The 22,354-nt window shown below is 38.3% G+C and overlaps 1 protein-coding gene across 8 annotated transcripts in view; it reads right to left on the minus strand.

Annotated features, from left to right (window-relative positions):
* The window catches only part of PHKB (phosphorylase kinase regulatory subunit beta), a 70,150-nt gene that overhangs the window by 10,134 nt on the left and 37,662 nt on the right, over positions 1-22,354 (minus strand). For 6 of the 8 annotated variants that reach the window (XM_072934237.1, XM_072934235.1, XM_030282364.4 and 3 more), the window contains 13 exons: positions 22,164-22,258; positions 15,259-15,314; positions 15,000-15,093; positions 11,384-11,467; positions 11,091-11,195; positions 10,174-10,256; positions 10,004-10,094; positions 7,556-7,617; positions 7,305-7,467; positions 6,410-6,491; positions 4,251-4,308; positions 2,416-2,506; positions 624-826 (listed from right to left, as the gene is read on the minus strand). In XM_072934237.1, coding sequence (XP_072790338.1) covers positions 624-826; positions 2,416-2,506; positions 4,251-4,308; positions 6,410-6,491; positions 7,305-7,467; positions 7,556-7,617; positions 10,004-10,094; positions 10,174-10,256; positions 11,091-11,195; positions 11,384-11,467; positions 15,000-15,093; positions 15,259-15,314; positions 22,164-22,258 — 1,267 coding nt within the window. Of the gene's footprint in view, positions 1-623; positions 827-2,415; positions 2,507-3,374; positions 3,466-4,250; positions 4,309-6,409; positions 6,492-7,304; positions 7,468-7,555; positions 7,618-10,003; positions 10,095-10,173; positions 10,257-11,090; positions 11,196-11,383; positions 11,468-14,999; positions 15,094-15,258; positions 15,315-22,163; positions 22,259-22,354 lie in introns of all 8 variants that reach the window. The other 2 variants (XM_072934236.1, XM_030282359.4) reach the window with 1 other exon arrangement.

Raw genomic sequence — 22,354 nt, forward strand, 5'->3', positions numbered from 1 at the left:
TTGAATCTCTAGCATTAACCTTGGGAGAAAGAAAAAAAAAATTGCAAAAAGGATTAGCTACAGAGAATAAGGAAGGGGAGGAAAGAGGAGTAACATGGATCTGTAGAGGGGACAGAAAAGCATTTAAAAGTGCAAAAGGATACTTCCACTTAAATGCAATACAGGCAATTTTTTGTTTTATGATGACTGGAATGTACTGCTAAAGAGCTAAAGAAAAAATATGAATCTTGTATGCTAGAAAAAGGGCTGCTGGTATCTACCTCCAGTGCTGAAATGCTGTATTTTTCTCTACGGAAAGAAAAAAAAGGAAGATGAAACACTTAAGTTCTGATTCTAAAGCGTGCTCACTGATTCAGTAAATCTCAGTCAGTAGCACCTGGCCTCTTCAAAGAAGTGCTTATTCAAATGCATTTCTCTTCCTAAATGTGAAAAAATTAATTAACTTCTGTGGGTAGCAAAGTAAATGCAGATACCATGGAATGTGAAAACACTCCAGCACAGCCTAGGTCACCTTGTCAAAGAACGAAAGAACAGGTGGGAGGTAAATTATGTTTAACCTTGATTCAAGTTTGTGGTTCTCTGAAGTCTACATTCCCCTCTAATCCCAGAGGTGCTTTACTGACCCAATCCGTATCTTCAGCATTCCACTGAAGAGTTCTGGGGAATTGGAGATGATCCAGCCAATATGGATGACAAGTTCCTGCTGCACCACAGCTTCTCTTTCATCTTGTAATCGGCATTTATCATAGATCATGTCCTTAATCACTGCGGGCGATAGGGGGTTAGAAATAACTGCTTCCTCCTGGCCAAAAGCTCCCAGTGTCACCTGTGGTACAGGGAAAGCAATTCAGAGGATAGGGACAGACAGAAAAGCACTGCAAAGCAATTCAGAAACTAAACTGCATCAACTTTGCTTTGCTTGTTAAATATTTCACAATACAAGGGTAATTTTACATCAACGGCTGATGCTTGCTAATACTGTTAATTGGATGCTATTGAAGTAATAAACTTCACTAACAACCACAGTGAATATGGAATATATTTTTCCAAATTAAAATAAAAATACAAGACCACTGCTTTGGTTATCATCAGGATTGTACATTAGATTTAGACAGTTATATAATTTCATACATTTCAGCTGTGGAACTCAATTAAAATTCAGAATTAAATTTATGGTTTTGTTTTCTTATTTCTACTAGCATGCTAAAAGTCAAAGCCTTAATTTTAAGAAAATGTATTGCTGGTACCAGATTGTTTAACCACAAAAAAGGAATTTTATTAAAATTCTGTTTTGTTTTTAATCTACTGTCAGTAACACAGCAAGACTATTTTTTCTGGTAAAATAAAGATCATTGTTAAAATGTAATCAAGGAAGGGATGTTAGTTTTAAAAGTTGCCAATTGCCTCAAATTATGCTGCATGCAGGTGTAGCATTCTCTACAGCTGAGTAGCGCCAGAAGCACAAACCCAGACCTCAGTTTGGAGTAAGACAACAACATTGCATGTAAGCAGGTATACACATATATATATATTTAATAAAAAAAAATACAGAAATATTCAATTTCTATTATTTAGAAGCACCTATTCATGAATTTAATTAAAATTGTTGTACTGCGGAAGAAAAACAATATTCTCCTTAGGAAAGGAAAAAACACTGACAATTAAACTTTCTTTGAAACAGAAAACCCTGCCAGACCCTTTGCTCCGCTGTCACCCACCTATTGTCTTATGCTCAATCACACAGAGAACGATTATTTTCATTAAAGAAGTCTTTCAAAAGATGCCTTAATACTTCACTCCATCTACTTTTGTCAAGTAAGAGGTCATATAGATAAAATGACAGAAAGATTTGGGTGGGAAGGGACCTCAAAGATCATCTCGTTTCAACTCCAAACCCCATCCAACCTGAACACTCCCACGGATGGGGCAGCCACAGCTTCTCTAGGCAGCCTGTGCCAGGCCCTCCTCACTCTCACAGGGAAGAGTTTCTTCCTAAGATCTTATCTAAACCTGCCTCATTTCATTTCAAAGCAATTCCCTCTTGTCCTATCTCTACATGTCCTTGTCAGAAGTCCCTCTCCAGCTCTACTGGAGCTCCTTTAGGTACTGGACGGTTTCCAAGGTCTCCCTGGAGACCTTAAACCCAAGGAGTTACAGAAATCATGCCCCTTCCTGTCTTCCATAAATGCTGAATTGTCTTTTCAGTCTTATTCTTTCATTAATTAAAATTATTATTTAATTCCAAATACAATTATTACTCATATCTTTATTTTCTCTGGATTTCTCTTCTTTGGTAAGGTTTTTTAAGCCATTGCATACTTTTAAAAGAAGCATCAGAGGCCTTCAAAATGAACAAGCCATTTGTTTAGTTTCTGTTATCATTCCTTAATGCAGTTCTGAGGAGCAAAGACTTACCTGCTTGCCCTGAACTAAAACATTAGTAATAGATGGTGCAAGGCTGTCCACTAGTTTACCTAAAAGACTTGCTGCGAAGCGCACAACAGACCTGAGGGCAGAAAACAGAGCAGTCCCACTGCATATCACATGCTAGTTTAATGAATTCAGATAGCAATCTGAAGTCTGCCACAGCAGAATCTCAAAATTAACTCAGTGAAACCATACATTATTTACAAAATGGAATTTGGATCAGATTTTATTCAATCTTCAGTATGTTTTAATTTTTTAGTTCAGATATAGGTTAATGGATCAAAAATATATTTATTTAGAACTCATTAAACTACCACTTCCATAAAAAGCTTCTCGTTCTCTTCTCGACACCATCTTAAACAAAGGCAGGTAAGAAATGCTAGCTCCTCTTTCATTTCCATTTTCATCATTTTGCAAGATAAATAGATTTTTAAATTACCAAAGTTAAGGAAGAATTAGAAAGATTTTGCAAGAGAAAGTATAACAACACCAAAGCCTTGCTGTGTGTTCCATGCTGAGGTAATATTTTGCATGTGCAGCATGAAAAGAAGAGACTTGTGTCCCCTGCCAGGTTAAAAACAAGCTGTAACTTCTAAGACTACATTTTTCCATATATGCAATAGATGGTTAAAGATATGAATACATTTAATAATAATTTCCCGACAAATTACAAACCTAACAGACCTGTAATTGAGCTTTTCTAGCATAGGTTTTGAGGCTACTAAGAATCATTTATTCACAGAGATGAGGAATAAGCTGTAATAGTCTATGGTGTTAGTAAAAAACTCAAAACAATTCATGTTGGTTCCTGTGAAAACTGCTACATACTCCTTAAGATCAAGAGCAAAGCATTTCAAAAATGCATTAGCTGATACTATCAAAATGCAAATAAGCAAAAAGAAAAAAATATCTCACAGAGCTGCACTTCACATTTCTGGGCACTTTACCTGTTTCCCATGTACCAGTAAAGTAGTAATATGTGGGGTTATAGAAGAAGAAAATTTCTGTGCAAATGCAGCACTGTAGCGCAACACCAACCTATATGTGTGTCACATGGCAATCAGGGAAGAGAAATGAAAAACAGTTTACATATTTTGTTCCTAAAAATGCTTCTGATTTTTATTAATTACAAAAAACACCATCAAGGTATTTTGGTTCTACCTCATTATTGGCAAAGGCCCATTTAACTGTACGTAAAGACAAAAATGAAAAATATATTTATATTTACTGACCTGTTAGGAATAGTTACAGAGTGAGAGAACGGAGTTCAGGACAGGCTTGACTTTGATAAAAAGAAATTAAACTTCTACTGAGATTCAGGGCAAAGAAATTAATAAACAACATGTAAATATCAACCTACTTGCTGAAACCTTTTAAAGTTATTGTGTCGAAGTCAGGCCCAAAGCAAATGACTTCAGGGCAATAAATCTGTGTTAGTGTATCAGCTTAAATGATTTATATCTTATCACCAGCCTTCCTACATAGAGCTATTGACAATATTTTATCATGCCCTGTAAGAAATAAGGATATTAACATTCTTCTCACATTATTTTAATGTAATGAGGCCTGTGTATTGGCAATAGCACTCAGTGCAAAACCAGCCTATTGCTTTTGTATTTTAAAAGATAACAGTAAGAAACTGCTTCTTAATATTTTAAAGCCTATTAAACCAGACCTTCAGCTGCCATGCACCAATACAACTGTCAGGAAAGCTGCCATTTTCCCCGCTTTAAGTGTGTGAGAATCCAGCCTTATTTTCTATAAACACATTAGGAAAACAAAACTGGTGTAAGCCAGAAGGAACATGATATTTCTATACAAACCAGAGCTTTCTGCTGCCAGCTCGTCTGTAGATTCTTTCAATATGCTCAGCAACAGTACCTAAAGGCATTGAACAAAGAAAAGAAAAACAAAACACAAGCAAAAAAGATGCAGAGGTTTTCATTTAACAGTAATACGGCAAGTTTGATGAGACCAGTTAATTCTGACTCTGCTATAGTACAGCACTTATCTATTATGCTCTACATCTAAAATTCAGATGCAATCAAGTCCCCTGTCTCCCACTGCATGTTGTTTTGAAAAAGCCAAACCAGATTTCAGCTGAATTTGCTGCTCATGCTGTAGAGATACCCATAATATCACCTGTTCTTGCAATACACTGGGGAAAATTAATCTACATAGAGATTTGGCCTTTAAAGGTACACCCCATCATAAGGTACATCCTCAACTGCAGAACCTAAAGTTCTTCAACCTCTGTTTTTAGATTTATGTTTCATTGATTGGGTGATTATTAATGTCAGTCCCAGCATTGTCCATGCAGGGCACTCTTAGTCAGCGACTCAGAGCATTCAGTACAAGGTGCATGTTAAAAAGGTTATCATCAGCCACCATTTCATATGGGATGGCACTGAGAGGTCTGCACAAAGTAGCTCTGAACACTCAGAGGCACAACTGCACCTTTTTTTGGACCTAGTTGGTTTCAACAGCACTTTTAAGTTCATCATCATGATGCAATGGTTGTAAGTGGTAACACTGCTTGCTTACAGAGGTTAAGGAATCTGCCCTGTTTCTAGAACAAAGAACACAACATACAAAAGACTAAAGAAAGTTCCTGAGGCTCCCAAAGCCCCACAACACTACAGGTAACTGCTGGAAAAGGCCACTCCAGAGCCTCTATGGGCCTAATGTGCAGATTGCAACAATGCACTGGGTTATCAGCCAATGTGTTTTATTCCACTTGAGGTGGCTGTCCAGTCCTGTGTGCAGTTTCGGGCATCACAACAGAAGAAAGACAGAAAGACATTAGGAAGTATCCAAAGGAGGCACAGGAAGATGGTGAAGGATTTAGCAGGGAAGCCATGTGAGGAGTGGCTGAGGTGGCTTGGCTTGTTGAGCCCAGAGCAGAGGAGACTGAGGAGAGACCTCACTGGGGTCTGCAGGATCCTCACCAGGGCAGCAGAGGGGCAGGACCAGATCTCCTCACTCTGCTGACCAATGACAGGACTCAAGGAAATGGCTGGAGCCGAGTCAGGGGAGGTTCAGGTTGGATATCAGGAAAAGGTTCCTCACCAGAGGGTGGCTGGGCACTGAACAGGCTCCCCAGGGCAGTGGCCATAGCACCAAACCTGACAGAGCTCAGGAAGCTCTCAGGCACATGGGGGGATTGCTGGGATGTCCTGTGAAGGATGATGATCTTTGTGGCTCCCTTCCAACTCAGAATATCCTACAGATTCTGTGACCTTTTTAATATAGCAATACAGATAGAATGTATGTTTATGTCAACATGACAGCTCTTCTCCACATGAACCAGCAATCTCATACCAAAATTAAGAAGCAGGCTCTGTAACGTGAGGTGGGAAGTCCCACTGCTTGATGAATAACTAAGAGTATATTATTTTATTTGAATAGCCCTCTTTTTCTGAGGAGTCATATATAAAAAGGCAACTAAAAAGCAATCTTTGGAAAAAAAGGCAAAACACCAAACTTTGCAGCAAAAAAAATCCCAAAGCCTCAGTAGCCTTTTCAGAATTATATTACAGAATTTAGACCTTGTGCTCTAAAACAAAGCCATAATACAAAACCAGAGCTACACAGATACATTGAATTGAAGTAGGATTACATCAAAGTAGAATAAAAATTCAGTATAAAGCCTCATATACTTCAGACTATACCAGACATTTAGACTTGTCTTTTGTTTCTGTTTTCTTTGTAAGGTCAAATCCTGTATTTTTTTTCTAATCTATGCATTCAAAATTACAACCAGATACAGCACTGGCCTACAAACAATCTAAAAGCATTCATATATGCAGCAGCTCATTCCCTACCACACCATCAATTTGCATCTCCTATTTAATGCAGAAATTGCTCTAAATGGCAGAGAAAAGAGTTCCACAACTGCTGGCATGCACAGCTATTATTCATGTTCATTGCAACTAAACATACAGCTGCTTTCTCAGAACAATAAAATGGAAGCAGCTCTTACCTTCCTTGGTGATAAAATTCGGCCCTTCCCTTTTAAGCAAAATACTTGAGAGTAACACTTGACTTGCCAGGCAATTGCAGTCCTTAAAACAAAAACAGCAACAGCAGAACCATAAATAGCCTTCAGATTGTCACTGAAGCAAATCCAGAAGAGCTATTAAAAATTTCAGGTGAAACCAAAGGGCTTTTTCTTCTTTTTTGTTCAAGGAAAAGTATGCATATTTTATTTTCAAGAGGATTTTACAACTACTCCATACCCTGTGTATGCTGTATCCTTGTCACTGCTGCTTGCAGAGGCTTCTCATGGATCATATTAAGCTGTAATAATTTGACCTTGGAAAAATTTCCTGATTTTTTGTTCTCAGGTCCTTTAATTTACAGCAGAAATGCTTGTAATGAAATAAGGAACCAAGGAGAATACTTGGTGGGTTTGTATCAGCACTAGATATAGAACATTTACTGGTAGTTTTCCTCTAGCTAGGGGAAACAAGTGGCAGATTGGAACTATCCCTTGAGGCCATCAAGAAGTTCCCAGTCCATCCAAGTGAATACCCACTGCTCAAGTCTGTTGACTTGCAGTTTGTCAATAAAATATCTGTTTTTAGGACACCTGGAAATGGATCCCTCTCAGATGGTCACTTAGCACCAATGATGATTGGGGCAGCTGGGAGAGCTGAGAGCCAACAGTTACACATGAAGGGCCAGGAAGCTCTGTGATAAGACAGAGAGGAGGATTCCCTGAGTAGGGAGAGGAATATCAGATATTTCTTGTTATTAGCTGTGTCCCAACACTGATCATGCTGATCTAAGTGGGCTGCTGGTAAAAAGAGTATCAGCACAGAATTTCTTATTTCATGAGAATGAAGTTACACTGTACTTTTATCAAGTTTCCTTACATTAAGTTTCTGCAGGATCTCATATGTTGACTTGTTTTTCCAGTCATTAATATTTACATCTGGTTGCTGCTCAAGTTCAGAAGCATTGGGAGTACTAGATTGTCTCTTGACTTTTGAATGTTTTGGAAGATCCAGCTCCTCCAAACTCTTAAATACAGGAGCCCTGAAAAATAAGTATTTAATTTCTTCATGGTTCAGAAAATATTCTAATAATCACATAATTCATCACTATTATTTACACATAGCCTTACTCTTCTGTTTCAGTGATGCTTAGGAAGTCCAGTTGTTCAACAACTGCTCCAGATATTAATGTCTGCAATGAAAAATTGAAAACAAATTTTAAAATATGCACATAACTATATAGCTGTCTTTTAATCTCAGTATGTTGCCATACATACTGGTGGTTTCCATTGAGAAAATAGTTTGTTTATCTACAGTTCCAAACACTTTACACTTTCAGAGTATTTTTGCTCTTTCATGAGGAAAAAGACAGCTTAAAGCAGAAGTCTCTTGGGGCTGCTGTCTCCTTTTTGCTCTGTTCCATTGTTCTTTCGCCCTGTCCAGCTTCATCAAGCACTGCCCACTCTCCAAAGGCAGGGCTGATGAAAACACTTGAGACTGAGGATTTGCATTCCTCAGAGTCCTGCACAGTCCCCATGTTCTGGATCCCAATGCTCATTATTCCAGGGATAGCTGAAGGCCAGGAAGTTTTCCTGTCAGCCTCACTGATGTTTCAGGCAAGCACTACAAAGAGCATTCCCACTCTGTATTCATTCCCTAATCCAAGCATGCCTGGCCTAAATTTGCACATCAAATGCAGCTTACCAATACTTGCATCTCAAAAGATTACATAGCTGAAATTCAGTGCAGCATTTATCTGATGTAGACATTACAATTCATTCACTCAGAATTTATAGGAATTCCCCATTAACCTACTGCAAGAGGAGATGTATTGTACTACAGCATTTTTAAGACTGCTTTTGATGGTTCTCATTAGCTAAATAAAACTGAGTGTATTTTGTGGACTTTTACATTCTATTTTCATTGTACATGAGTTGTAGTAAAGCATTGATCTGTTACACTCTGAGATGACAGAATATAAAAACTCTGCTTTGCTTTCTATTACTGGTGCCATTCATTCTTTGCCTTGCACATCTGCTTGAACACATGATGACAATGAAGGTGAAAATCAGAAAAGAGCTACAAAACTTCTGAGCACACAAAATTTTAAATTAAATCAGATTTGGTCTATTTTACAGCAAAAAAAAAGAGCCTTCACCCAATTAGAGATCCACATTCTCTCTTAAGCATGTTTAACATGTGCACCTAAATGAAGCAGCTAAATGCAACTGACAAAGATCAATATATATTTTGTTTGAATAAATGAATTATTCAAGAAAACACCAGGAATTAGACATGTCCCTTGTTCTTTTCCCAAATCCTCCCCTATAATGAAACAAGACTGTTAATAAAATGTGCCACCTGTGCAGTAAGACAGAGATTCCAACTCAGCTGCCAGAGCAGGCACAGGGTGTCCCAGCAGGAAAGGCACCCACCACTCTTCTCCATTGGCCTTCAAGTCAGACAAACATTTGTTTGTAGTCTGCCCATGTGCTCTTTTTAATGGCTAACAAGTAAAGTAGTGACTATCACCATCTTAAGCCCTTTAAAACAAGTCCTTTTTATATTAGAAAATGAATATTTCCAGAAGGTCAGTATATATGGAAGGCAAAGTTTACTGCCCAATGGCTGTCCACTGCTCAGAATAAGGACACAGGTAGACAGAGAAATTTCTTGTCTGATTAATCTTTCTTGCAAGGCAAGAAAGTAATTTCAGTTAAATTAAAAAAAAAAAAAAAAAAAAAAGCCAAAAAATCAACAAACAAACCAAACCACAACAGCAACAACCCTGTAGCCAAATGAAAGTTTTTCCATGGGCAGTAATGGCATTTGCTATAGGAAGAGTCAGTGGTACCAGGAAAGACTACATGACCTACGTGTGAGCAGGAGAAATACATAAACATTTAATGATTCCAAGGATATCTTAAACTATCACAGCTAGAAGCATTTCCTTTCCTGACCCAGCTCTTCTACAAATTAATGATCATCTAGGGAACAAGAAGTCATTAGTCTGTCTTTAGTCTTCTCTCTTATAAGAAAAGAATAGTTCAACAGGTGTAAACTAAGATTAACTACCACATAGGAGTATGTAAAATCAACACCTGTCTTGGTAATTTTCACATTTTAATGAAAGAATGTTCATGCTTTAAGATTCATTCAAACAGTAAAGATGTTAAAACTAGATCTTAGTTCTTGTAAGAATTTTAATATATGTGAAGCACCTTTTTCCCCCCTCTGTGATTACCTAACCAAAAGAAATCCCTCAGTGCTTGACACCGTGGCTTTATCCTTTGGTAGTAATTTCACAAGATTGTCTAACAAAAAAGACCACTTTCCCTTCTGAAAATCCTCTGTGATGATTATGACTTTCAAAAGACTCATCAAAAGGAATTAAAATAAACCCATGTTTCAGTTGAAACAAATAGCACCTCTTTTTTGAAAGTACCAAATGTTTTGAGTCTTGACTCCTTACTTTTATGAAATTAAATAAAATCAGAAGTCACATAAACCCCAAAAGTGGTAAGAATACATGTACCAGTATTAGGAGGTAAGAACACCAGTCAGGAGCAACACCTTACCTGTACTCTGTCAACACGAACCTTCACTCCTCCAACAAGTCCCTTTCTAAAGGCTGCCAGCATATCTAATATGGGGCTGAATCTGCTCCCTCTGAAATTTGAAACAAAACTCCATTAATCTTGCACTCAGGTAAACCCACTCTGCAAATCCTGCTTTTCTCTCTCCCTACCTGATGTTGTCTTCCCGGATCAGCACCACGAACAGGGGCCGGCCGTGCATTTTCCAGTACTGCTTAATGAACTGCAGGGCGTTCTGGGCAAGAGGAACCTCAGTCACAAAACATCCCAAGCACACCAAGCACAGCCTACCACAGCACACAAGTCAATTCTCCTGTTCCTGTTCCTAGACAGCAGAGCACTGAGACCCCTGAAAACCCCAACAGCTTAAAAACACCTCAGCTACTAAAGCAACAACAGATTTCTGCAATAGGCACAAGCTACTCTCAAGCCCTACTATTTCCTAAGAGTTCTGAAAATAGTCCTAAGCAAATGTATGGATCATGGAGCAAAGCATGAAACAGTGCAGCACTCTAAACACAGGCAATGACCTAGAAAATGTGTGTGGGGATCCAGGGCTTGAATCCCAGCCACTGGGATGGAAGCACCAGGGCCACTTTCTGTGCACTGACATTGATGCTCCAAGCCCAGGGCACGTGGTGGGTGGGCTCTGCACTGCTGCCAACCTTACAGGCAGGGAAAAGCAGCAGGTTTCAATATTTGTGCAAAATCAAGTAGTGTTTCCTCCAGGTAAGGCTTTCATGTATCCTGTAAACACCAGTCTTGTTCCTTTTTTTCAGCCAAGAACATTTGTTCTCCCAAAGAAACAAATGATAATTTGCTTGCTGCCCTACAGCATTCCCAGTCACTTTGGGGGCAGTTTTTTTGTCACAGACAGATACTACTAGAACTCATATTGGGCTGACAGGATATTTGTCTCAATACACTTTTTAGCTGCAAGTTTATTTTTGTATTATAATAATACACACTGTACTGTGTTCCCCTTTCAGTCTTCTGTTTTATCAGAATGCACAGTTTACTCTTCTACAGACTGTTTTTGTCAGTTACTCAAATGAAAAGTTACAAATACCTTAATGTCATCAATCAACATCATAACATCCTGAGACATGTAGAAATCACTGAGATCAAAAATGATCGAGTAGCAAACTACAGTCTTCCCTAGTATTCGATAAATCTGTTGAGAGAGAAAACTTCCATTAATCTTTTCTTTAAAACATTCATCAGAGCCAAATATAAGGACTTGAAAGTCATTAAATATGCATAAAATAACATTACATTTCAATTATAGTTAAAATCACATAGACTAAATATTTATCTGCAATATTTATTAATAATGAGAATATAAACTTTTCTTGTAACAACCTTTGATGTTCCAAGGCATCCTATGGGTCTGTCTGGTCTTCCAGATAATCCCAATTTCTCATTGACTCCCAAATGGAAGTAAGCCTGTGAGAAAGAATCATGAAAACTGATAAAAACCTAGATACCAGCCTTTCTCATGCTCCTGCCACATCTCACAAAGAAGCCTGTGTACAGTCTGCTTTGATAAGGAAATTATTCAGAAAATGTGGCTGTTATTGCTATTCAGGGTTGGGTTTTCTAAAAAACACTTGCTGTTTCCTATATTAAGTCTTCTTTTTAACTTCTTGCTCCTATTACTTTTCTATTCTATGTAAGTAAAATATTTATTGATTTTTCAAATTGCTTATTGAAATAATTTTTAAAGGATCATTTGCATTTATTGACTAGCCAAATTTGCCTTCTGCAGTGCTTTTCCAGAGTGGATACAAAAGTAAAAGAGTAATATAGGAACCCTTTAAAGATCTTTGTACCAATCTGTAAAATGAATGCATCAGCAACACAAGCAAGAGGGAATTATCTCATTATTCCCAGCTTGATTCTTATTAGAGTTATTTATGCCTATCATTCAACTGATACAATTTTGCAAAAATAATCTTCATTTATTACATTGTATGAGTATGAAACCATAAGAAAACAACTAATCTGTGAGCAATACAGTATACATGTATCAGTTAAACCTGACTGAAAGATGTAATTTTTCCTTACTTGGCCTGTTTTAGGTATGGAACCCACCATTACTGCAGAATATTCAGAATTCTGAACATTTTCCAAAGTTAAATGTTTCTTTGTGTTATAGGAAGATAATTCAGAAGCAAATCAAAGCAAACACTTGAACAAACATTACACTCAATAGCTTTCTATTGATGTCAGCTTGGGGCCTTCCTGATCCTGCCCATGTTTCTGCACTAATACCAAGAGCTATTTAAAAAAGAAAATAAACAAAATTACCTACATGACCAGTTAATCCAGAGTAAGGAACTGTATTCAAGTGGGGAAGGATGGAGCCATCAGAACACTGATAGCCTTCAATAACCCATCTGTGCATAACAAAGCCAAACAATGCTGAACTTCCGTTTGTCTAAGTAAGGGAGACTGGAAGAATGGCAGTAGCCAGGGCCATTTAATACTAAAAGGACCTTCATTTTGCTGGAATGCAGAACATGAAATGCTTTCTTAACAAAAGCAGAACTGCAATAGCATTGTAATATTGTCTGTTTCCTTGAGGACTCTCTAGCTTGAGGTCCCATGTTGACACACAGGCTACTAAAGCAGTTTCCTCCTCTAGTGAGAGTTCTCCATCCTGATCTGTTACAATCAAAGCTCAGATGCAGCACCAGGCATAATTCATTCAAGTCCAGCTGCTCCAAGTACCTTTGGGTTTTTTTACTAAAAAGCCCTTCAATTGTGGATTATTAAGCTGCTAATAGCAAGAAATGGCTGTGAAAGCAGACTGGGCTGTTGGGTTGATTTATGAGCATGATGCAAAATGCAGTGGTCTTGCACACCATCTGTTTCTGTGCTCCCTCTTCTCCTCTCAGTCCATGCCCAGGGGTGTTCTGCTCCTCTTCTGTGCTGTACTTCCACTCCAGACATACTTTTTTTCTTATGTATTACGTGTATTTTGTCCCATTTTATTGTGTATATCTTCCTTCTCTTTTTTTTTTTTCTTCTCTTTTCCCCACTGCCCCCACTTTGTGGATATCTTTACCTGACTTCAAGTTCTACTTTCAATCCCCATCCATTTGTTTTACAGCACTTTTTTGGACACATGCATGTTAATAAGTCTAGAGATTTAAACTGTTATCATGGGCTGCTAGAGCAGTTTAAAAGTTTCTGATTAAATTAAATACTCCTTAGAACTGACAGAATCAGAGTAGGAAATATTGAGATCCATCTTTTCCATGGATCAACCTTCCATTCCCCAAAATACATTGACTGTTCCATTGTTGGCTTCCTTTCCCCTCAAAGGATGACAAATACTACCAGGAGCTTTTGTTTGATTTTTGGTTCATTTTGGTTATTGGCATAAGCTTAAGATCAAACCCAAGTTCTCATAACACCCCAAATACTCTCTTCACAGCTCTGGCAGAGCCTTTATTAGAAGTCCATTAGGAAGAGGTTTTGTATCAGGTGAATTAATATTTTCATGGCACTCCTTTAAAAAGTAAGTTTCGATGAGGCAACTGTACTTACCAATCATAAGGATAAAGGAAGTGTCAGAATTGCCAGATGTCTCAACAGCTTTAGAAAAACAAATCCTAACACAGACTTTTTCATAGATAGAAATTTAATTGATAAAAATAAAACTTAATGAAGGTCTCATCTTTTTGTCTGGGAAACCAAATAAGTGATAGATGACAGAGAGACAATACATACTTCTATAGTAAAGTTATGGAGTATTCATTTGTTAAACCAAAGTTTCAGTACGGAATTTCAGGACAGATACAGACAAAGAGAACATTTTGGAATATATCATCACAAAAGCTGAGTAAAACGGAACATTTTGGAATATATAATCATGAAAGCTGAGTAAAAACGGGTTCAGAAATGAACAAGGATGAATGGAAATACGGATTTTTCTCCTCTCTCTGTTTTAGTCCTTCTCAGGTGTTAGTGGCAGCCATTATTTGGGGTAAGCATTTTTCTGAATAAGCCACAGCCAGGTTTAGCACATCCTTCATCCTCACAAACTTAAGAAACCCAGAAAATGTTACTATATTCTCTATTTTTGGGTTTACTTTTTTCCTTGTGTCCTCCAGACTCCTGATACAGATCATGGCATTGGCTGTGTGACCTGATTTCTGAGGGAGAGCCCTACACAGTGATCTGTTCTACAGTTGGGACCTCGGGGCTGACAAACAGAGTTTGTCACTGCACTGCCCCAGACATTCATCACTCTCTGTGAGACCATTTGCACTACACAGGGTCAGACAGGAGCTTTGTGTCTGATCTACAACCAGGGCTAGCAGGGCCAGCCTAGGCCTGGAAGGATGTGGCTGTCCCTCAGGAGACTCCTTGCCCCAGTAGAAAACAGAGCCTTCAGGGAGGATGAAAGGGGATGCTGAAGATGATCCTTCACCCCAGTAATTTCTAACTGTGGCATGTTAAATGAGCACAGCTAAAGAGGTAAACCAAAAAGGATTTCAAACCCAAAACCTCCTGGATATAGTCAATCCAAGGGAAAACAGTGACAGAGATGTGGATATTGCTTATTACAGAGGCTGCACTATGAAATCCTATGATGGTTTATGCCTACTGCCTTAATCAATTTCTTTGACTATTGCTCATGTGCTTGTTTCTCCATCAAGGTTTATTCAGTTTACCAAGCTACTAATGTTATTAAAATTTTATTATTCATTCATTATACTTTGAAAGTGGCTCAGGCAATAAGGCTAATCAGATAATACAGAACATGTGGGCTCCTACATTGCCCTGAAAGCTACAGACATCTGTAACTTCCAGTGCCAGCACACCTTGCAACTGCATTAGGAGGACAAAAATATGTAGATAACAGCTTAGGGCTGTTAGATACAAGACTAATAGCTTGATATAAATCATTATTTTTATAAAAGAAATACACAGATGGATAAATAATTTTAAATGCAGAAATCCTTACTTTGACAAGTTCTTTCTGAGCCCATATCTGAATTGGTTCCACCTGCTGGGGGGTCTGAGTTTGGATTCCATATGTGTTCAGAAAAACTTGCAGGCTACAAATGAAATACAGATACATGTAATGACAAATCACAGAATAGTGTTAATAATTCTCTTGGCAGCAGATGAATACAAGTAGCAGCATTTTATTCTACACCATTTCAGATACATTGTTCAACCCTTCCTTAATACATAGGTACTCAACAGAAGTAAATACATACCGCTGGCTTTCTGCTATCAGGGCCACATGTACCACCAAATCATTTTCTAAAGGACCCTGCAAAATAATGACAAAATCGTTACTGGCATTGCTACCTAAAGATTTTATTCAACATAGCATGACCAAGGACAATGGCTATTCAAACAATCCATAACTATGACAGCACTGTCTGCATTGCTTTTTCTTATGGTGTGAGCAAATTGAAAGATTTATAAATCTTACTACTACAGGAAGCTTGTCCTACCAATAATACTCTGCAAGAGACATTTTGGAGAATTAGTAATAAACAGATTTCTGGTAACCATTACACTGTTTGGATTAATTTGGGGGGGTTCTTTAATTAAGAAGAACTACATAGGGAAAACATTTTATTTCATACAAAAATTTAGAATTTATCCAATCAATATATCACCTATATACCTGATATGACCTAATGTTTTGATACATATTTTTGTAATGAGTAAAATTATTCAGCTTTTTGGGTAAACAATAAAATTCACTTAGAAGTAATGGCCTGACGATTTCAAATCTTTACTCTGAAAAATTGTCATCACACAACTCTCTAGTGACATGAAAGACACACTACATTTTACTGGAGACAGCTGCATTTCCTTGTACAGTTTATTACACAGACATTTCATGCTTGAAATAAATACCAGTATTTTACATCAGGAAACCATGCAAATAGGCGTGAATTCAACATGTTGGGTGAAATAATTGACTTGGCTCCCTGGGTCTCAATCTGGCAATTCACCTCTGCTATGTCTGGCAGAATGAGCTATGAACAACCCTCAAGTCCTTGTTCACTCCTCTGGCATTCGCTGACTGTAAACACAACTAAGAGCAGCTCACATTTTCATTGACAAAATGCTTTTGTCTTTTTTTGTCTAGAAACTACCAGAACATGAATGACAGAGTTAAACACATCTTCTATCGATTGCATAAAAGGACAGCACTTTTTGTGATGATAGAGGGATAGACATTGATTTAGAATGAGAAGTTCAGAGGGAACGCTTGCTTGCTCAGGCAGCTGTGAGCCTTCCTATCAATAAAGATCTTAGGGATTTGCAGAAGAAATTCTTGGTAACTTTTTCCCAGAAGTCTCTCAGCACTACATTTGCACTAAAAATTTTGGACTTTTTGCCACATTAAATAAGTTTCTGATGAAAGTATGTGTACAAAGGAATTAGATGAAACAGTCAGAAGTTCAAGTGACATTAGATTTTCCTGCTCAGAATAAGATCATTGTGCTATCACTTGTATTTATAGAAAAAGTAGGAAAACTCAACCCAAAACTCAGCCATAATCATGGTGTATTAAAAAAAAAGGAAAAGCCCCCCCACCCCCCGCCAAATCTGAAAATGAGAGAGCCCTTCCAAGACTAATGATTTGTAGACAGCCTGTGATGTAACCTGGGCAGTGGTCTTGGAGTTAAGACTCAGTTGTTAACCTCTCGATGAAGAACTGAGCAGGACTGTGTGACCACAGCCTGTAAATTGTACACAACCCATAAATTCTGCCTCTCACACACAGCCAAGGACAGGATTCATTTACAGCAGCCAACAAATGGTGGTTCAAACACAGGCCAGAACTACATCAATGCAGCTACAGCACAACTGGCACAACACAAAATTTGTGTGAAAAACTACTCGACCTTTCCAAGTATTGTAGAAAAAATGTATCATTGCACTACAACTACAGGGTTGCTGCAACATTAAACAGAAAGTTACTGTTACTGTAACTTGACATGTCAGAGCCTGGAGGATCACAAGTAATGACCTAGAGAAACACAGATCGAAATAATAGATAAAACACTCAAAAACAGGAAGTCACCCTTTCCAGTGATGATTGTGCTATATATTGTTTGATGTAAATTTAAAAAAAAGAGGTATTGAAAAGCATTAAACTGCTAAATATTTCACTAAATAAATCTTGTTGTTAAAAATTCTATTTTAACGTCTTGGCTTTCTCATTTGTCTAATAAGGCCAGCTCAGGTATTGTTCCCACAACATCCATCACTGTCTCCCCAAGACACCAGAACAGCCCCCCTGCCCAGGCTCCCCCTCCTGCCTTGTGCTGCCACCTTGGATCCTTGGCAGAAGGGTTGGTTTCAGCTGTATTCCGCATGCTGTGCAGATGATAAATATACTTCAGAAGAACAAGATAAAAGACTGATTAGTTGTTCTTCCTCTCCAAAATTGAGACTGAAAAAAAAAATCCCAGCTTTTAACAAGGTTATAAACTGCTGGAGGTAGGATAAAGGGAAAAATCCCTGACTCCATTCCTGGCACAAGCAGAGAAAGCAGCTCAGCATCAGCCTCACTGCACAGATGTTATCACTGTTCCTTTCTGCTTATACTGCCAGGAAACCTCAGAACTCTGAAAAAAGCCCATTTATAGAGCATGTGAGAAAGGGGCAGAGCACTGGAGAGCCCTGATGGAAATGGCACCCACTGGGTTTCCCGAGCACACAGAGCCAGAGAGGGAAATGGGAACAGCTCACAACAGGACAGGGTGCAGTACCCTGGCTGCTGCTGAGCCACAAGATACTGTCCCAGGGCTGCCTGGCAGCACTGACCACTGCTGACCACCCTGTGCCCACTGGCACTGAGCTCCTGGCAGCACTGACCACTGCTGACCACCCTGTGCCCACTGGCACTGAGCTCCTGGCAGCACTGACCACTGCTGACCACCCTGTGCCCATTGGCACTGAGCTCCTGGCAGCACTGACCACTGCTGACCACCCTGTGCCCATTGGCACACCAGCCCCCTGAAATCAAACACAGCACACATATGTGCCTCAAATTCCAAAACAGCATTTGGCAGGTGTAGAACTGTGTTAAACTGTAGTAGACAATTGTATTAAACGGAATGAAAGCAAGAACATGTTTACAATTAACATGACAAAACAAATCATCCAATATGGCTCCATCCAAATTAGACATATTCTAATCCTAGACATAAAAATCTTAAAATAACTCAGTCTATCTACAAGTAATAATTTTTGTTCCTTCTTCACGTTATCTATTTTCCTGAATAAATAAACAAAAGAAGCAGTCTATTATTTTGACTATTCTCTTCTCAATTCTCTTCATCAATAGGCTTTACTCTTAATTCCCAGTACCTGAAATGAATTTTTTTCAAATTATTATTAACTCTACACAGCAAAACATTAAAAGAATACAGTAATCACATGCAGAGAATCCAGTTAATTAACTGTAACCCTAAACACATATTTCAACTAAACTCAGAACATAAAATAATCCTACTCCGGCAATTTAGTCAGATTATGATTTTTTGTTAAAGATTAAATTAAACATAAGACAGCAATAAATCAGCTTTCACATGTGTGAGTAAAATACAAAACAATTCCAGAAAACCTCCACCCTACCTCACTTCCCAAATGTTATTGTCACCATTCAGGCCCTCTTCTACACTACATCCTTCCAAAACAGAATGCAACAACCCAAACTGAGTTAGAATCTCGCCTGAATCTGGAGGCAGTAAAGAGGAGTCACAAAAGAAGTTCTTCTAAGGACTCCAGTTCCAAAAGGTCACCCGAACCAGAATTCCCTGCAGTATCTCCTTTCAAAGTAAAGAGAATAGGGATGATTCCTTTCTTTTGAACTCCTGAATGGGGTCTACACTGACCATTGGGATTGCAGAGCAGGGGAGGAAGAACCCCTCTGACTGCTGCTGGACTTCAGTGTGCTCTGGAACACAGACTGAGCCCAGCAAACACAGCCCTGCTCCAGCACCACGCTGGCACTTCCCCAAGAAAGAACATATGGACACAGCCTCCTCAAAGTGGAAAAGAACAGCTTGTGGCATTGAATTAGGTGAAAAAACATTTCCTTCAAACTATAAACAGACAAAATTGTACTAGTAGCCATTATGTTTTTACTGTACTGCTATTTGATGCCTCAGTTTTCTACAAGCAATGAGATTGTCTTTGATCTGATTTTCTGATGCACTCCCAACTGTAATTATGCATAGTTACATATACAGTTTTCATAGCAGTTTCACCTTTGGAGGTCTGTATTACCTTACTTTCCTTTACCTAACTGATGCTTTACCATAATTGATTTACCTTTACCATTGATGCTTCTAAGATGTAAAACTAAGGTTGGAATATTTGAAATACTTTCCATTGCTTGCTGAAATCCACACTATTATGTGGGAATCAGATATATTTTTGTGGTGGCACCAAAGCCACAAATATATTAAACTAATCACATTTTTCAGTGGTATGTGTTTAGAGTTTATAATCAATGCAACCACAAAATGAAAACATGCCTACATTGAAAACACATTTCTTGAAGAAATATTTACTTAGCACAAAGCTTCAAATAAAAATTTAAAAAGCCTTCTTTTTGGTACATCTCCTTTCAAAACACAGTATCACAACAAAATTTATATACACAGGCCTCTGAAATGTTTACATATCCTTGTTTATTGCTTACAGGAAATAGTTTTCTGTTCAATTTAACGGAAAAAATCTTTAGCTATATGGAAAAGAGAAGACATCACTAAAGAGAAGAAACTACTTTTGATTTCTAAAGACATCATTAAGATGTGCTGTGTTCTCATTTTGTATGGTATTTTTAGTCATTTTTCCTGCACTTTAAGGCAAATACTGATACTGATTTTGCATAAATTAGCTCAATTAGATAAAATGGCATAATCAAATATTCAGACAAACTGGTTAAGCAAAACCAAAACGTGGATTAAAAAAGCCAAACTCAAGATTCTTGTCTTGAACTTGAAGACCTTTGCTGGTACAGCTCTCCTGAGTCATGTCTGAGCATCTTTAACCTTCTCTTAACAATGACCCATTTGACACCTGCATGAAGGAACATTTTGCCCTGATACTGTAGCAGTAAAACCACCCAAAATACTGCAGCAGCTGTTTCAGTACAAACAATCCCATAGAAATCCCACAAGCACCTGGTGACCTTACAGGGACATGAGCCCTCCTGGTCATATTTCCACACTGCTGCTCAGAGGCTGCAATGCCAAAGGCCTGATGCCACAGTCTCCATTTCCCACTAGTTCAAAAGGGCATCCCTTCCTTTTAACCCACACTGGGTACCACATCTTGGATAGTTTTGGCATTTACATATCAAAGAAACACATGCACAGTCATCTGTGGCGAAGGAGTATCACCACTGGGAAGAGCAGAGCTATAAGCAGACAGACCTAGGCATGCCCAGAATTTCCTTCCTTCTTCATGCCCTGTCTGAAGTAAAATATCAAAATGCAGCTGTTATTCTCAATTCATTCAACACTGTTGACTTTTAAAGTCCCTACTGCATTGCTGAATTTTACTGGGTAGCTGCATTTTACTAAGTTCTTTAGTGACTCACTAAGTGGCCCTCAATGTCTAAGTTGTGAGAAAATGAATTATCATTGCATTATTTATTATTGCTTTTGGGAAGCTCTCAGAGCAGAGGCTATTTCTCTCTGAAGATCTGGAAACTGCCTATCACATACTGGGTACCCCAAATAGTAGTAAAAATGCTTTTCTACTAAGACACTTCCTGATGAGTCGTAGAGTGCCTTTAGAACAAAGCCTCATCATCTTCCAAGTGCTCAGCTGTGGCATATTAAAACTGACTCGTTTGAAGAACCAAAGCAAGAGGATTCAGATGGGCTGCAGCAACCCTGACTCAACATAGGCCCCTCCTGAGGGCACCCCAAAAGGGCCAGCAGCTCCCAGGGTCTGTCACATTCATAATCCCATGATATAAAAATAAAGAAACCAGAACAAATGACATCACTGAGCTTTCATTATCTCACAGGAACATGGCAAGTGCTGCACTATGAGCAATGAAAGTCTCATTAGGAATGAACCAACAGCCAGGCACATGGATTACCTTGGTAACAGGAAATAGGAGCAAACTGAGGGGATTAGCAGCATTTGGATAGAACAAGAAAAACATTGTTCAGTTCTGAACTTGGAGTGAATCTTAAGGTAAATACTTCATCTCTTATGCTTCAGTAACAAATTCACAATGCTGAACAAGGAACTTCTTAAATACATGCCTTATACAAGAAATAAAAAGGCTGAAACACATCTTTGAGCTACACATTTCCATACACACAGTTCTTACCTCTTTAAAGGAGTTCCCTACATACAGACATGTGCATATTTTGCTGTCCCATCCACTACAGATTTGAATTACCATGTTTCAAGCATTCCCCATCCCTGGTCACTCATTCTTATTGTGCATTTAATCCAAATACAGGAGTACATGGAATCACAGAATCATTATAGGGCCTTTACAGTCATCAAGTCCAACCACTGAGCCAGCACTCCTAAACCCACACTGAACCCTGTCCCTAAATGCCACATCTGCACATCTTCATTGAGCCAGCACTCCTAAACCCACACTGAACCCTGTCCCTAAATGCCACATCTGCACATCTTTTATATACCTTCAGGGATGCTGTATAAACCATACAAAAAAAAAAAAAAAAACCACAAAAAAAAAACCCAACAAAAAAAACAACCCTAATTCTTGTAGCTCTTAGGAGCAATAAACACACAAAATATTAATATATTGCAGTTGAAATTACTTCAATGGAATAAGAAAAGCACGTTCATTCTTGCCTTCCTGACATAACTTAAAACTCAAGACATGTACCTGTTTATTAAGAGTTATTCATATTTACATTTTATCTATCACTTTGTCTGCATCACTTAATTTGAAGGCAAATGTGCATCACTTCCTCAAAACTGAAGATGTTATAATTTCCTTTTAAAAGCAATCCTCCATCAATTCAGAAAATGTACACACATTGAAGATTTTCCTTACACTTTAGCTGCAAGATTAGAGGACCATACACAGCACTCAGATGACAACTTTTCAATAAAAATATAGGAATACTAAGCTAATGTTTACCTGGTTTGAGAACCTCATGCTGACGTTGCGCTGGTCCTGGGGAGGTACATACCGGCCAATAGGGTCGAGATCCTTAGGACTCACTAATTTATCAGCTAAAAAAAATGAGAATAGAAATATAGAATGACTTGAGCACTTTCTGCCGCTTTTGTGAAGAAGCCATATCAACTTTTGTGTTGTAGTTGGTTCTG

Source organism: Taeniopygia guttata, chromosome 11, assembly GCF_048771995.1.
Source record: "Taeniopygia guttata chromosome 11, bTaeGut7.mat, whole genome shotgun sequence".
Lineage (NCBI taxonomy): Eukaryota > Metazoa > Chordata > Aves > Passeriformes > Estrildidae > Taeniopygia > Taeniopygia guttata.